This window comes from Mobula birostris, chromosome 2 (genome assembly GCF_030028105.1).
Source record: "Mobula birostris isolate sMobBir1 chromosome 2, sMobBir1.hap1, whole genome shotgun sequence".
NCBI classification, from domain to species: Eukaryota; Metazoa; Chordata; class Chondrichthyes; order Myliobatiformes; family Myliobatidae; genus Mobula; species Mobula birostris.
In genome coordinates, this window is record NC_092371.1 from 204,666,586 (window position 1) to 204,684,105 (window position 17,520).

At 43.7% G+C, this 17,520-nt stretch overlaps 1 protein-coding gene across 1 annotated transcript in view; it reads left to right on the forward strand.

The window, feature by feature from the left end:
* The first annotated feature begins 1,383 nt into the window (after nucleotides 1-1,383).
* LOC140194018 (uncharacterized) overlaps nucleotides 1,384-17,520 on the forward strand; it is a 117,334-nt gene continuing 101,197 nt past the window's right edge. Inside the window, exon 1 of the mRNA XM_072251337.1 lies at nucleotides 1,384-2,016. Coding sequence (XP_072107438.1) covers nucleotides 1,711-2,016 — 306 coding nt within the window. The 5' untranslated portion in view covers nucleotides 1,384-1,710. The remainder of the gene's footprint in view (nucleotides 2,017-17,520) is intronic.

Below are 17,520 nucleotides of genomic sequence, written 5' to 3' on the forward strand. Positions count from 1 at the left end.
GGGGGGGGGGGGTAGAGAGACAGACAGAGAGAGAGAGAGTGTGTGAATGTGTGTGTGTTGTTGGGGGGTAGGGTGGAAGAGTCATTTTATAATCCTGCATCTCCTTATTATACATTCCGTGCAGTTTTACAGACGACGGGAACGAATTTGGTCTCTTACCCCCAGTTAATACTTGCCAAAGAACAAGGAAGTCTTTTGACTGTCAAAAATGTTGTTTTCGCTCATCTTACTTCAAACAAAACCAATTTCTGTAATTATCCAGTAATTAAAACTTTGTGACCGGGTATTCCCTTCTAGTCTTACTTCTGAAAACTTTGTTTGGCTTTAGTTTCTAACTCTAATGGCTCGGCACGTCTCTGAAGGCTCAAGACGTTTTAGAGCTTGAAGCACAAAACTATATAATATGCTGGCTGACTTGGCAATAAAGGTATAAAAATGCAAAACTGGCTAAATCCTAGTCAGCAACATTCAGCTCAATATCATTAATCACTGGAAAATTGTTATTTCATGATATGCGCTCTCATTGTGCTGGAGGAAAGAAGCGGAATTTGTACCTTTAATTGGCGACCCATAGGGTAGAGGAAGAGCACTGTTATCTCTTTCGAGAATTACATTACACTGGGTTACGACTTGCCTTTGTCGTTCTAGGCATTTACGTTTAAGTATCATCATAAGTATTTACTCTGATAAGACATTTCTAGCAAACAGCAAATACAAAATAATCTGCTTCTTATTCCAATATCAATTAGAGATGAATTTCAAATCTATAATGTAGTAACAATGCAATTTTTACTTTGTGGTATTTGCAGGTGTAGGCGGTTTGTTAACGGAACAATTGTTTTATTTATGACAGCGCACTATTCTCTTATGCAGCTTCTACACTTACATTTGTAGTTGATATATGAATCAATGCACAAGAAATGTACAGCAAGATGCTTCGGTACATACAATGAGTACAAGTTGTATTTTTTTTCTTAAGTGTAAAATATTCCGCCGAAGCCTCTCCCCGAAACGCCTAGAATAAGATCAACCGCTTTCCCTGTGACTGGTTGTCATTTAACCGCTCTCGTTTTGAAACGTAATCTACCTTTATTTTTGCAATTTTGCGGAAGTAATTTGCACACGGCAATTAACTCGATTAAATTGTATTGCCCGATAGTGGACCCAGTTCTCAAAACTGAGGTGTTCATCCTCTATGTATTAGGCAATAAGTAAGTTACACTGTATAATCTGAAGTCAATCACGGGGGGAGTGGAGGGCTAATAGGTGGTGGGGTGCTAAAATTGAGACAGTCGATTGCAATCGTCCAATCAACACGTAAAACTATGGAAATAATCACTCCTCCCCGAATGGATATTGTTTTCTCCCCCACTAATTTAGTTAATCCACAAACACTGACAGCCTAGTCCGCTCCTGCTATTACTATTTGCACTCTGCCAGCCTGCAATCAAGCTTTAACTTGAAATGTGTTTTGAACGATTTGGTCTTCCATGGCCACCGTCACGTTTACAGTAGCACGCCGAACTTAAAGCATTGCAGGAAGAAAAAGTTTGTGTAGCCTGTGTGAAAGTGAAGCTTTGCTTTGTGTCGCCTCCCGAGGCTGACAGGGGGTTTCTGCCCAGCCGTCTGGCCGCCTGGGCTCGCGTTCAAACCTGGGGCACACGGCGGCCCCTGGGCCGGTCCATTCGCTCCATTGTCGGGTGTCTCGCCATGCTGGAGCCGCTCTCTCGCTGGCTGCAGGTGCTGTTGCTGCGAGGCAGGGAGTTGCTGTTCGGAGGCGGTCTCTCTGATCCCGCGCTCGTCGCCTTGCCCGCGGTCGCTCTCAGCCTGCTGGTAGGTGTGGTGCTGCTGGTTGTTGTTGTTTTTGTGCAGGGTCGAGGCCACCATGCTGCTGCCCGTGCCAGCAGGGCCCTGCCCATCGACGAGCATCTGCTGCTGGAGACATCCGCAGCTTCTTGGAAGAAACCGAAACAGCACGAAGAGCCGAAGAAGAAAAAGAGGAAGGAGAAGGCTAAGGTAAAACACTAAAGGGAAGAATGGGACGGGGAGGCGGGGTGCGTGTGGCGATTACTAACAGCGTGAACGGGATCATTTTCAAAGCGGCAGCTGAACAATAAGTCTGTACTGGGTCGGTCACTTGAGCCTTCTCAGAACCGCGAGTTAAACAAAAACAAACCGGTATTGAATTTCCGTGATGATAGAACTTTTAAGATATTGCGTTCATGGTAGATATAAATGGCGTTCATAATCAATGCAATATAACAGTCCTTCACAATGGGACAGGATTAGTCGAAAAGCAAAAAGAACCGCAGATGCTGTAAGCCCTGAAACGACAACATAATGCTGGAATTATTCAGCGGATCAGGCAACACACGCGGAGAGAGCAAAGCTGAGTTGCAGTTTCGAGTCGATGACCTCTCGTTAGAAAGGCCATGGAAACGTTAATCTTACTAAGGATCTTCGACCCGAAACGCAAACTTTGCTTCTCTTTCCACAGATGCTAACTGACTCGCTGAGTGTTTCCAGTATTTTCTGTTATTGTTTGTTTTACTGCAGTTTAGATTTTCATTTTGTCGGGCCCGATTAGTATTTACAACCTTTCCTGTTTTCTATTACAGTCTTATGTGTATATTTACAAAAAAAAAGTCAATTTATTTCAAAGTGCATGACATTCTTTCCCGTATAGTGACATTTATGGTATATTGCCATAAAAACACCAGTTTTTGATACTAGACTGATGTTGATTTTATAAAAAAAATAAATTGCCTGCTCTGGGAATACTGCCTGGCTCTTTTTGGATTCCTACTAAAATTTACCATGGACGAGGCCTCTGCACTTCAGCAGCCTTTGACCCCGATATAATTAATATACACTTGTATTTGCTGGAAAAGAGATCCATCACACTCAGATAGTCAGCAATCACAAACTGGTTAATATTTTATGCTAATATTGTCGTACTGTTATTTACTCATTTTCCTCATTTGAAAAACACATTTTCATTCAGTAACACGGCATAGGGAGTCAGCATATGTAGGACTAATTTACCCTGGAGAGCTGACTCAGCTTATCACTGAGGCCAAATGTCATTGCTAATTTTACCAGCTGCTATATTTTGCCAAGTAATTACTAATTCATATATAGGGGTTTCTCTTTCTCTCCCCCCCCCCCCACCCGCCATTCAGGATGTATATCAGGTGCACTGTGTGTGTAGTGTCTCCAACATTGTCAAAAATGCCTCCCAACCTTCCCATAATCTTTTTGATTTGCTGCATCAGGCAGGAGGTACTGCAGCATAAGTGTTAGAGCTTCTTCCCCCCAGGCTGTTAAACTTCTTGCCACCCAACACACATGTACACCCTGTTTGAATGCCCTTCCACCTCCCCACGCCCCCCCCCCACCCTGCCCACTTCCCAACTCAGATACTCTCTTATCCCACACCAGTCACTTTTCATCTTTTATTGCTGCTGTTTCATTGATTAATACAACTGCTAGGTCAATTATAATAGTGCCAGTAACATTATACTGTCTTACATAAACATGTACTTTGCACTCTTTTGTCAACCTGTTAATCTTCAGGCGATGCCAGTCAGGGACTTGTGCTAATATTATGGCTGTATGTGCTGAATCATAACTGTATATGCTGTGTGTGACTATGCTTTGCATCTTGGCCCAAAAGCAACGCAGTTTCATTTGTATATGGTGAACTTGAAGTTGATATTTCAACTATTATGAAGCCACATTTTGTTTGTGAAATTGTGGTAAATGTATCTTTAACTACATATGACTATAACTCTGAAGACTTTCTATGATGGGCTCTTGCTAAAGTCATGTGGTTATTAAACATGAGAAATGTTTTCATTCTTGTCATTCTACCTGAGTGCACTTTGTAGAAAACAGTGTTCCTAAAAAAAACGTGCAAGCCAGTAAAGGCTGAACTCCAGGGAGTCAACTGATGGTTTAGGCCAAGGGTTCCCAACCTGGGGTCCATGGACCCCTCGGTTAATGGTAGAAGTTCACGACATAAAAAAAGTTGGGAACCCCTGGTCTAGATAGAATTCGAATATATTTCCATTTATTATCCATTCTAGATTGTAAAGCAGCTACATAATTTTTCAGCTGTAGTTATTATACAGTAATTTATTTTAAACCCTTAAGCTGTATTTTTTCATTTTGGTATCTAATTTAGCGTTCAACTAATCCTTGTCAGAACTGTGTTAACCACCTGCAAAGTAATGTTCGGATATTACTGTAATAATTAATATTTCCACTGCATGAAATGGTTTGGCAAATAGTATAATGCATAGATGGGGATGTGGAAAATACATGAACAGGAAAAACAAGATCAATATGTTGATGAAAGAATACAGTGAGTGCCTTTTGTCCTACTGGCAACTCCAAAGCAGTTTATAGCCAATGAACCACTGTCATTAAATCTATCTAATATTGGAAATTCAACAGCAAGCATTACATGTAGGAATCGTCTGCAAACAGCAGTGTGATTATGTATCACTCCTTGATGATAATTTGCCCAGGATGCCTCTCTTGCTCTTCTTCACTATAGTCAGTTATGATTTTTATTAAACATTCATATGAGAAAATAGAAAAGGCTTTTGTCAGCATCTTAGTACAATCAACAGTGCAGAGCTCCATCACCACTCTTTGAAGTTATAGTTGTTTAAAGCTAAGCAGCAGCTTCTGAAGTTGATTTAAGACCAGCCAGCTTAATACTTTGCTGCATTTCATTCATCATAGATAAATAAAATGAGAGGATTTTAATCTTAATTGCTTGAACTATGTATGAATATTTGCTCTCATAATCTACTAATCTAAATTTGAGAATTGAAGCTGATGTGATTGCTGAAAAAAAATCTATTTTCTTTTCTAATGAGAAGAAACCATGTAACAATGGGCTCAATTCCTCCAGAGTTTTTACAGATGCACAATATCTAGCAATCTAGCAAAACAGATAAAAGTTATAAATAATTCTGTAATTTCATGTTTTATATTTTGATTTCGGTTTTCTCTTACGCATCTGTGTTATAATTATTCTTGTTAAGTGGCTGCTAAATGTTAATGCAAGCTGTTCTGTAACTGAAGCCATCTATACAAGCAATTCTACAATCCAAGTAGCAGGCTAATTTGATTTCCTCATTGTAATTGGACCCTTTCATAATATCTGAACCCTCCTGGAATACTGTGGCTTTATTTCCAATTCCATGATCACCCTGGCCCTCTAAATCACATTGCTTTCTCCCCACCTCAAGATCTGTTGGCTCTTACCAGCTTTTGGGCTATTGGCTTGTCTGAATTATTTCCTGCATCTGCTGTCTACATCCCCCCTTCCCCCGAGTGTGAACGCCAAGGACACACTGGGAGAGCTTTACAGTATCATCAGCTCTCTACAAAACAAACATCCAGATGGTCTCGTATTTGCAGAAAACTTCAATCACGTTAGCCTGCAGGACCTTTTACCCATAGTCCCCCAACATGTCACCACGGCCACTAGGGGAACAAAGAGACAGGAACACATTTATACAAAGAGACGGGATTCTTACAAAGCCGTCTCATACCTTCATCTTGGCCTCTCTGACCACATCTCCATAATGATAATGCCAGCATACCGGTTGCTGCTGAAAATAATGGAGAAACCAGCCAAGAAAACCCATTACTGTATGGCCTAATGAAGCAATCTCTATGATTCAGGCAACACATACAAAATGCTGGAGGAACTTGGCAGTCCTGGCAACATCTATTGAAAAGAGGAAATACTCGATGCTTCAGGCCAATACCCTTCAGCAGGACTGGGGAAAAAAGATATGAAGTTAGACAAGAAGGTATTCCCACCTTCTGACTCCAGCTCTTCATCTTTTCCCTACTCTTCCACATCGGAGGCACAGCAGAGGATACTGCAAGCAGTTGTAAACTCCTGGGAGTGTACATCACGCACAACCTCCCATGGTCTCAACACATTCCACACAGTCAGTAAAGCTCACCAACATCTCTACTTTCTGAGACTGCTGCAAAGAAATGGACTATGTACATCAGCTCAGTAGAGAGCATCCTAACAAGTTAGATAGATAGATATACTTTATTAATCCCGAGGGAAATTTGGTTTTGTTACAGCCACACCAACCAAGAATAGAGCGTAAATATAGCAATACAAAAGACCCCAACAATCAAACACCAAAATGCAAACTATGCCAGATGGAAAATAAGCCCAGGACCAGTCTATTGGCTCAGGGTGTCTGACCCTCCACGGGAGGAGCTGCACGTTCGATGGCCACAGGCAGGAACGACCTCCCGTGCCACCAAGTGTTGTATCACGGTGGAATGTGGCCGAAGTCCAACAGTAAAAAGTTCAATATCCAGTCTGCAAACGCATTCCTCGATCGTAATATACCCCAGATTGCACCATCTGTTGTTAGCCAGAACAGTAAGCACCCAATTCCCTTATGCTTACCGCTCTCAGTGCACTTCCGTTCAGCTGGAACGGTATTACCACGGAACTCTTCTTTTCCATAAGTATCTGTTGTCTCAACCCGGTCCTCTTTCCTCGGCTTTGTGATCCCCCTCTGTGTGTTTTCCTCCGGATTTCAGCGGGGGTGTCCACCGCTCTGTTCGCTAAGCCGGCCGGTATTTGTTGGTCCATGGAATACACAATGCGACCTTGCTTCTATCCCGTGTGTCAGGATGGAACCATTTCCAGCGTTAAAGAAAACCCAAATAAAACTCTCTCTATCAGCATGTTAGAGAGGGTGCAGCTTTGACGTGTTACCGTGAGAAAAAAATACAAAAAATAACATAAATTAAAAAGTAAGAAGAAGAAAGTAAGAATAGATCGGAACGGCTGTACCAGGCTGCATGCACGACCGGCGCATGCGCACTCAAGTTACATCACTACTTGGTAGGGAAACTGCACTGTCGCAGACAGGAACATTCTATAATTGGTAGTCAAAACTGCCCAGTACATCACTGGCACCAGCCTACCTGCCATCAAGGACACATGTACAGATAAGTGGTGGAAAAGGGCAAGTAACATCATGAAGGATCCCACCCACCCTGCTCATGGACTGTTTGCCCCACTTCCACCTGGGAGGGAGATATGTAGCATCCATGGCAGAACCACCAGACTCAAAAACTGTTAGCTTCACCAAGCAGTAAGGCTGATCAACACCTTCACCCAATAACCCACCCTCCATACCCATCGGCCACTACTTTATCATTTGTCGTCAACCACCTTATGTACAGACACTGCTGTGCCTAGCATCATTTTATAGACATACAATCAATGTACAAAACCCATTTCCAGAAAAGTTGGGATATTTTCCAAAATGCAATATAAACAAAAATTTGTGATATGTTAATTCACGTGAACCTTTATTTAACTGACAAAAGTACAAAGAAAAGATTTTCAATAGTTTTACTGACCAACTTAATTGTATTTTGTAAACGTACACAAATTTAGAATTTGATGGCTGCAACACACTCAACAAAAGTTGGGACAGAACATGTTTACCATTGTGTTACATCACCTTTCCTTTTAATAACACTTTTTAATCATTTTAGAACTGAGGATACTAATTGTAGTAGATTTGCAATTGGAAATTTTGTCCATTCTCGCTTGATATAAGACTTCAGCTGCTCAACAGCCCGTGGTCTCCGTTGTCTGATTCTCCTCTTCATGATGTGCCATACATTTTCAATAGGAGATAGATCTGGACTGGCAGTAGGCCAGTCAAGCACACACACTCTGTGTCTACAAAGCCACACTGTTGTAGCCCGTGCAGAATGTGGTCTGGCATTGTCCTGCTGAAATAAGCATGGACGTCCCGGGAAGAGACGTCGCCTTGATGGCAACATATGTCTCTCTAAAGTCCTAATATATGCCTCAGAGTCAATGGTACCTTCACATACATGCAACTCACCCATGCCGTGGGCACTGATGCACTCCCATACCATCATAGATGCTGGCTTTTGCACCTTTCACTGACCACAATCTGGATGGTTGTTTTCATCTTTGGCACGGAGAACTCGACGCCCGTTTTTTCCAAAAACTAGCTGAAATGTGGACTCATCTGACCACAGCACACGGTTCCACAGTCTTTCAGTCCATCTGAGATGAGCTCGGGCCCAGAGAGCTCGCCGGCATTTCTGCATAGAGTTGATGTATGACTTCCTCCTTGTGTAATACAGTTTCAAGTTGCATTTCTGGATGCAGTGACGGACTATGTTGAGTGACAATGGTTTTCCGAAGTACTCCCGAGCCCAGGTGGCTATAATTGTCACAGTAGCATGACGGTTTCTTAGGCAATGCCGCCTGAGGGTTCAAAGATCACGCGTATTCAACAGTGGTTTCCGACCTTGCCCTTTACGCACTGAGATGTCTCTGAATTCTTTGAATCTTTTCACAATATTATGTACTGTAGATGTTGAAAGACCTAAATTCTCTGCAATCTTGCGTTGAGAAATGTTCCTTTTGAACTGACTAACAATTCTCTCACGAATTTTGGCACAAAGGGGTGAGCCACGACCCATCCTTGCTTGCAAAGACTGGGCCTTTGATGGATGCTACTTTTATACCCAGTCATGATTCCTCACCTGCTACCAATTAGCCTGCTTAATGTGGAGTCTTCCAAACCAGTGTTACTTGAATATTCTGTGCACTTTTCAATCTTATTTTAACTCCGTCCCAACTTTTGTTGAGTGTGTTGCAGCCATCAAATTCTAAATTTGCGTTTGTTTACAAAATATCACAGACATGTCAGAATGGGAATGGGATGTCTATCCACGGCCTCCTCTACTGTAAAGATGAAGCCACACTCAGGTTGGAGGAACAACACCTTATATTCCGTCTGGGTAGCCTCCAACCTGATGGCATGAACATCGACTTCTCTAACTTCCGCTAATGCCCCACCTCCCCCTCGTACCCCATCCGTTATTTATTTTTATACACACATTCTTTCTCTCACTCTCCTTTTTCTCCCTCTGTCCCTCTGAATATACCCCTTGCCCATCCTCTGGGTTCCCCCCCCCCCCCGTCTTTCTTCCCGGACCTCCTGTCCCATGATCCTCTCATATCCCCTTTGCCAATCACCTGTCCAGCTCTTGGCTCCATCCCTCCCCCTCCTGTCTTCTCCTATCATTTTGGATCTTCCCCCTCCCCCTCCCACTTTCAAATCTCTTACTAACTCTTCCTTCAGTTAGTCCTGACGAAGGGTCTCGGCCTGAAACGTCGACTGTACCTCTTCCTAGAGATGCTGCCTGGCCTGCTGCGTTCACCAGCAACTTTGATGTGTGTTGCTTGAATTTCCAGCATCTGCAGAATTCCTGTTGTTCACAATACTTAAGGCGTTGGAATGTATGATGGTGAAAGATTATTAGCTAACTGTTTGTACTTCACACTGCTTATCAGTGGAGTTGTTGATAGAACTCAAGATTCGGTGGCGTTGACTCAATAGCTACCCTTATAATTTTGTCAGTTGGATTGAAACATTGCTTTCTGAAGATTGGAGAATTATATGCAGCAACCACTACACATTATAGATATAAGTAATTGGTAGGATTCACACAAATGTTGGTTAAGTACATTTGCATTATTCACAAGGACTTTTAGAGGACCTTAAAATATGTAATTATTGGAGGAACTTCTTAACAAGGGAATTCCCCGTTGCATTGAATATCCCAAGTGAGAACTTTTAACCTTCAGGTGCAGCAGAATTAGAAGAGAATGGGACAGATGGACATAATTTTAAAAGAGGATTTGAGTTATTTATTCAGTGGATACACTGCCTTTTCAGTGCACTTCCTCTTAAGTTTAGTATGAGTTACTCTTGGTTCAAGACATTATGCTGAAGATTCTTTGTGGTCCTGTGGCAGATCATCTGCTTGAATCATGCAAAGCCATCCATTTAAGGATTGATCTAGGCATTCTGTACCTGACTTCCCTTGCTCAAGAGCCTGCTGAGCGATCTGACTATTGGTAATGGTTTGTGAAATCTGTTTCTCACTATTACCATGCCAGATTCAGTCTGGTGAGGCAATGGCAATAGTAAATTAATTGGCAATTCTCAATCTCCCTTTAGGTTCTTAACTACAGATTTCATATGGAATCAACAATAAAAATATCGTGTTTTGACATTAATATTCAGATGGTTGTGGAGCCATTATTATTTTCTTGCAAGAATATGTGGTTTAGAAGTCTGCAGAATTTCTCGTCTCTGGTGAGAGTATATCCTCGATTTGATTATAAAATGTTCAAGTTTGTTGAATCACTTAGACCTTCTGCCTGTACAGTGATTAGGTAAAATTTTGGAAAATTGATGCTGCATGGATCAATTTGTAAATCAGATTTACTGTTTAGTGTCACTGATTTGTGATTTTTCACAAGCCATTAAACAATACCGAAACCATCTTTAAAAATTTCAGTAGCTCATAAGCACATACAATATAGCAATCGTTAATATTGTCAATTACATTTGACTTTTTGAATTGATTGATTATATAAGGATGATGAAATGAGGGAGTATTGTTAGTTGAATGTACAAAAGCAAATGACTCATAATTGGTTTGGAAATAATCAACCAAGATGTCTACTATTCTACCTGGTATCAACATTACAAATTTGCTACATAATCACAAGTTGTAAAATACATAACCTACTGGAATAAGACCATATGATATAGGAGCAGAAGTAGGCCGTTCGGCCCACTGAGTCTGCTCCGCCATTCAATCATGGGCTGAGCCAGTCATCCCCACTCCCCTGCCTTCTCCCCATACCCTCTGATGCCCTGGCTAATCAAGAACCTATCTATCTCTGCTCTAAATGCACCCAGTGACTTAGCCTCCACAGCCACTCGTGGCAACAAATTCCACAGATTTACCACCTCCTGACTAAAGCAATTTCTCTGCACCTTTGTTCTAAATGGACGTCCTTCAATCCTGAAGTTGAGCCCTCTTGCCCTAGACTCCCCTACCATGGGAAATAACTTGGCCATTTCTAATCTGTTCAGACCTTTCAACATTTGGAGTGTTTCTATGAGATTCCCCCCCCCATTCTCCTGAACTCCAGGGAAACAGCCCAAAAGCTGCCAGACGTTCCTCATACAGTAACTCTTTCATTCCTGGAATCATTTTCATGAATCTTCTCTGAACTCTTTCCAATGTCAGTATATCTTTAAGAAAATAAGGAACCCAAAACTGCACACAATACTCCAAGTGTGGTCTCATGAGTGCCTTATACGGCCTCAACATCACATCCTTGCTGGTAACTCCTATGAGGTATTATCTTGCTAAGCAACCTCATGTGCAGCACCTTGTCAGAGGATTCTGAAAAACAAGTACTCCACATCTACTGCATCTCCTTTCTCTACCCTGCTTGTAATTTTCTCAAAAAATTGCAGTAGGTTAGTCAGGATTTTCCTTTCAGGACACAGAGCTGGCTTTGGCCTATCTTGTCATGTGCCTCCAGGTATTCTGTAATCTCATCCCTAACAAATCAATTCCAACAACTTCCCAACTACTGATGTCAGACTAACAGGTCTATAGTTTCCTTTCTGATGCCTCCCACTCTTCTTAAATAGCAGAGTAACATATGCAATTTCCCAGTCATCCGGTACAATGCCGGAATCTTATTGATTCTTGAAAGATCATTGTTTATGCCTCTGCAATCTCTCCAGCTACTTCCTTCAGAACCCGAGGGTGAATTCCATCAGGTCCAGGAGGTTTATCCACCCTCAGACCATTAAGCTTCCTGAGCACCTTCTCAGTCGTAATTTTCACTGCACATACTTCACTTCCCTGACACTCTTGAATGTCCAGTATTCTGCAGATGTCTTCCACTGTGAAGACTGATGCAAAATACGCATTCAGTTCCTCTACCATCTCTCCATCTCATTACAATATCTCCCGCGTCATTTTCTATTGGTCCTATATCTACCCTCAGCTCTCTTTTACCCTTTTAGTATCTTCTTTGATATTAGTCACCAGCTTCATTTCGTAATTCATCTTTTCCTTCCCAATGACCTTCTTAGTTTCCTTCTGCAAGTTTTTAAAAGCTTCCCAATCCTCCATCTTCCTACTAGCTTTGGCGTCCTTGTATGTACTCTCTTTTGCTTTTACTTTGGCTCTGACTTCACTTGTCAGCCATGGTAGTGTCCTTCTTCCATTTGCACGAAGAGCAATACCCCCAGAGTCTCCCGAGAGGGGGAGAGAATGAGAGACTCAACAGGACGGTCATACCGGCAATGGCCAGGACAGGAAGCTAAAGGTGTCATTGTGGGAAAGTCTGCAAAAACATCAGAGGACTCAAGATACTCCAGAGCAAGTGGAGATGTAGATCAGTGGTGACCCAAGTGCAGTGAGAGGAAGGAGAATTCCAGCCAGGAAGCACCCCATGGAGCTGAAGATCTCTCCGCACTTGAGTCGCCTCAGCACCGAACAACAGACCTAGTGAGTTCCTCTTCGGCTACCCCAATCCATTCGTTAAGGAAAGACAGGATCAAATGGCCTAGATCATCAGACAACGTCGCCTGGATGCAGTTCGATGATGATCTAGATGGCATCCTGGAATTTGCCTTAGCAGGTCCAGTACACAGAAAAATCGACTCACGCACAACCATAGCGTACAAACTAGCTAAGGAACAATTTGGCCCAATGGAGCAGAAAAGCCAGCCGGAGTTACCGCGGCAACCGAATAGGAGGGAAACGGAGATTCGTCACTTGAGAGGCGAATTAAAGGCGCTCAACAAGAGGTTTAAAACCAGCTCACCGGCCGATAAAGAAGGTATCAAGGACTTAACCAGTATGCTGCGGGAAAAGCTGTGCAAACTCCGGAGGGCGGAACATCTACGACACAAAGAAGGAAGAAAGAGAAAAGGCAAGCACAGTTTGTGAGAGATCCATTCAGCTTCACCAGGACTCTTCTCGGCCAACAAAGATCTGGTCTACTATCCAGCTCGAAGCCAGAGGTAGAGGAGTTCCTGCGGGAGGCACACAGCGACCCACGGAGGGGTCAGGGACTAGGAACCAATTGGGCTGTGGGTAGACCGGAAAATCCATCAATTGAGCTGAATGTGAAGGAGCCTACATGGCACGAAATCCAGGACATCATCCGGAAAGCTAAAGCATCAGCTGCCCCAGGCCCAAGCGACATACCTTATAAGGTGTATAAGACATGCCCAAAACTACTTCAGAGGCTGTGGAAGGTCATGATAAAGATCTGGGCCAAAGGTACTATTCCATCAAGCTGGAAATTGGCAGAGGGATGCTTTATTCCAAAGGAAGAGGTTTCTTCCACAATTGCCCAGTTTAGGACAATTTCTCTCGTGGATGTGGAATGTAAGATTTTCTTCTCTGTGCTCTCAAGAAGGCTGACTTCTTACATGACGCAGAACAGCTATATCAACACATCCATCCAGAAAGGCGGTATTCCAGGCTTTTCAGGGTGTCTGGAGCACACCTCAATGATTAGCCATTTGATCCGTGAGATTAAGCAGAAAAAAGGCAACCTAACAGTTGTCTGGTTAGCCCTCGTGAACGCCTAGGGGTCTATTCCACATGACCTCATCCTAGAAGGACTCGACCATTACTACATCCCAGTGGCTATTCGAGACATGATCACCAGCTACCTAGGAGGATTCAAACTCAACATCAGCCCAATTCACAACTAGTTGGCAGGACCTCCAGAAGGGGATTCCAACAGGGTGCATCATCTCCCCCATCCTATTTATTATGGGAATGAACCTCCTATTATCAGCAGCAGAAGATGTAACCCGTGGCCCGATGCTGGAGTCAGGCATTGTTCATCCGGCTCTACGAGAGTTCATGGACGACATCGCTATAACAACTGTGTCACATGTCCAAGCAAGATGGGTATTGGAAACCCTGGACAATGTAGCCACTTGGGCGAGGATGTCATTCAAGGCCAAGAAGTCCAGGTGCATGGTGATCAGAAAGGGCAAAGTTACTAGCAAGTTTAGCCTCCAGGTTCAGGGTGAGGTCATCCCTTCCATCCAAGATAACCCGATAAAATGTTTGGGGAAGTGGTTTAATGTGTCACTGACAGATGGGGCCAATGTCACCAATGCTGTGAAGCAGACAGACGAATGGCTGAAGAAGATTGACAAATCCGGACTCCCGGGTAAATTCAAGACCTGGCTGTACCAATATGGCCTTCTGCCCAGGCTTCTCTGGCTCTTCACACTTTATGAGTTCCCCATAACTGTCGTAGAGGGCATCGAGAGGAAAACCAACAAGCACCTGTGGAGATGGTTGGGAGTTCCCCCAAGCTTCTCTTCAGTGGGCCTCTACATTTGTTCTGGGCAACTGCAGCTTCCCCTGTCATTTGTTGTGGAGGAATTCAAGGTGGCAAAATGCAGAGCTATGTTAAGCTTGAGAGATTCCAATGAAGTCTTGGTAAAGCAAGCAGGCGTTACAACCAGATCCGGGTGCAAGTGGGCAGCCAACGCAGCTGTGGAGGAGGCAGTGTGTTCTCTGAAGCTGCGAGATATCATCAGCAACCCCTGCGTCGGGCAGCAAAGCCTCGGCTCAGTTCACTTCCAGAAGTGGGGAAACGCAAGCATAAGGAACAGGCGAGACATGATACAGGCAGAAGTACGGATCCGTGAGGAAGAGAAGCGGATTTCAAAGGCAGTGGAACAAGGGTGCCAGGGTGCCTGGACAAAATAGGATCTGCCTAAGCGCAAGATCTCATGGGCAGAGTTATGGAGACTGCAGCCCTTCCATATTTCCTTCCTCTTGCGATCCGTGTATGACGCCCTTCCTTCACCATTACATCTGTACGCATGGGGGATGAGAGAGGACCTGAACTGTAAACTCTGTGGTCAAAAGGGGACACTGGCTCATATACTGTCCGGGTGTAAAACAGCTGTAACTCAAGGACGGTATAGGTGGCACCATGATAAGGTGCTTCTGGCTCTTGCTGACACACTAGAGTGAGAGAGATGCAAGAAGAGGATGGCTGGCACAGATTTGAGGAAGGCCATCACCTTCATCAAAGAGGGAGCTAGGCCTTTCGTAACCAAACAACCAAAGCCCAATCTGCTGCTGACGGCCTGGTCCTGGGAGATGAGGGTCGATGTGGGAAGGAGGTTGCAGTTCCCAGATGTGGTGCACACAACCCTACGCCCGGACATTTTACTGTGGTCAACCGAAGACAAGAAAGTAATTCTGGTTGAGTTGACTGTGCTGTGGGAGGAGGGATGGGAAGAGACCCACGAGAGAAAGGCCTTGAAGTACCAGCCCTTACTGCAGGAGTGTAAAGACAAGGGATGGCAGGCATGGTTGTTCTCTGTGGAGATTGGCTGCAGAGGATTCCCAGCCAAATCAGCGTGGCAGTTGTTGTCAGATCTGGGCCCGGACGAAAGGAGCAAAAAACAAGCAGCTCGTAGGATGGGGGAAGAGGCAGAATGAGCCTCTTGTTGGATTTGGAGTAGGCGAGAGGAGGGGAGTTGGAAGCCAGGAGCAGATGGGCAGTGATTTGGCCACCACTGCCGGCTCACCAACTGGAGAGTGTTGTGGTTAAGGGTCAAAACACTCGGTAAAGGTTGGGAACCACCTGATGACATCTGCTCCTGGCTGAAGGCTACGGTTACCTTATAAGGTAACTGGAGAATGCACCCTAACAGGTGTATGTAACAAGTAAGTGCTTTTACTTTGGCTCCGACTTCACTTGTCAGCCACACTAGTGTCCTCCGTCTATTCGAAAATTTCTTCTTATTTGGAATATATCTGTCTTTCACTTACCTCATTTTTTGCAGAAACTCCACCCATTGCTGCTCTGCTGTCTTTCTTGCTAGTGTCTCTTTCCAGTCAACCTTGGCCAGTCCCCCTTTCATGCCATTGTAATTTCCTTTATTCCACTGAAATACCAACACATTGGAATTTAGTTTCTCCTTCTCAAATTTCAAAGTGAACGCTATCATATTGTGATCACTGTTCCATAAGGGTTCCTTAACCTTAAGCTCTCTTATCATCCCCGGCTCATTGCACAACACCCAATCCAGCACAGCTGATCCCCTAGTGGTCTGAACATCAAGTTGTTCTAAAAATCCATCCCTTAGACATTCTACAAATTCTCTCTCTTGAGGTCCAGTACTGGCCTGGTTTTCCCAATCCACTCTCATGTTAAAATCCCCAACGAATTATCATGACATTGCCTTTCTAACACACCTTTTCTATCTCCTGCTGTAATTTGTAATCCACGTCCTGGCTGCTGTTTGGAAGCCTGTATACAACTTCCATTAGGGTCCTTTTACCCTCGCCATTTCTTAACTCAACGTATGTAGACGCTACCCTTCCGATCCTATATCATCCCTTTCTAATGATTTAAGGTTATTTCTTATACACAGGACCACACCACCCTCTCTGCCTACTAACCTATCTTTCCAATACACCGTATATCCTTGGACATTCAGCTCCCAATGGCAGCCACCCTTTAGCCAATTTTCAGAGATGGCCACAACATCATACTTGCCAATCTGTAGCTGAATTTCAAGATCATCCAAGATCATCGGGAGTCACGAGTTCAAAATCCCATTGCAGCTGCTGGGAAATTTAAATTCAGTAAATGAAGTGGAAATAGAATAAAATCCAGAAATAAATTGGTATTAGTAACAATAACCACGAATGCCATATATGTCCATTTCGATCACTGTATCCTATGAGGGAAAGAAATCTGCAATTTTGACCATGACTAACTCTAGACCCACCAACATTGTTGACTAATAACCCACCCTTAGTTAATAGGCACTTCAGAATAGGCAGGAAGGATATGAATAGGCAGGAAGGGTACAGAAGAGATTCACTCGCATGTTGCCTGTACAGGAGGACTGTAGTTATAAGGAGAGATTAAGCAGGCTGGGATTATTCTCACTGGAGTTCAGGAGCCTGGGAGGTGAAGTGACAGGGGTTTGTAACATTTTGAGGGGTAAAGATGATATAATAGATCTGTGACTGGGGAGTCTAGAACTAGAAGGCACAGGCTTAAAGAGAGAGGAAGGCAATGTAACAGAGAGCTAAAGGGTAGAGGGTGGTGGGACCATTTGAGACCAGTTACTTGGATAGAAAAGGCACGGGAGAATATGGGCCTAATGCAGGCAAAAGGGTTTAGACATCACAGTCAATATGGCCAAGGTGGGCAGAAGGGGCCAGCTTCTGTGATTGTTTGATTCCTAAATGTAAGTCAATGTTATTCAGAAATATAGCGGTAAAATGGGCCCTTTGGCCAGCCAGCTCCATGCTGACTATTAATCAGCTGTTTGCGCTCATCTAATTTTTTTTATTATTTTCTCCACAATCCAATCAACTCCCCTCAAGTTCTTCTACTCACCAACACACCATGGACAATTTATGCTGGCCAGTTAACCTACAGACCTGCAGAGGAGGAAACCGGAACGCACGGTCACACGCACGCAGTCACTTGGGAACGTGCAAACTCGACACAGATAGCCGCCTGGGTCTCTGAAGTAAATCCTAAAACAACGGCAGCATGTGTGTTGTCTG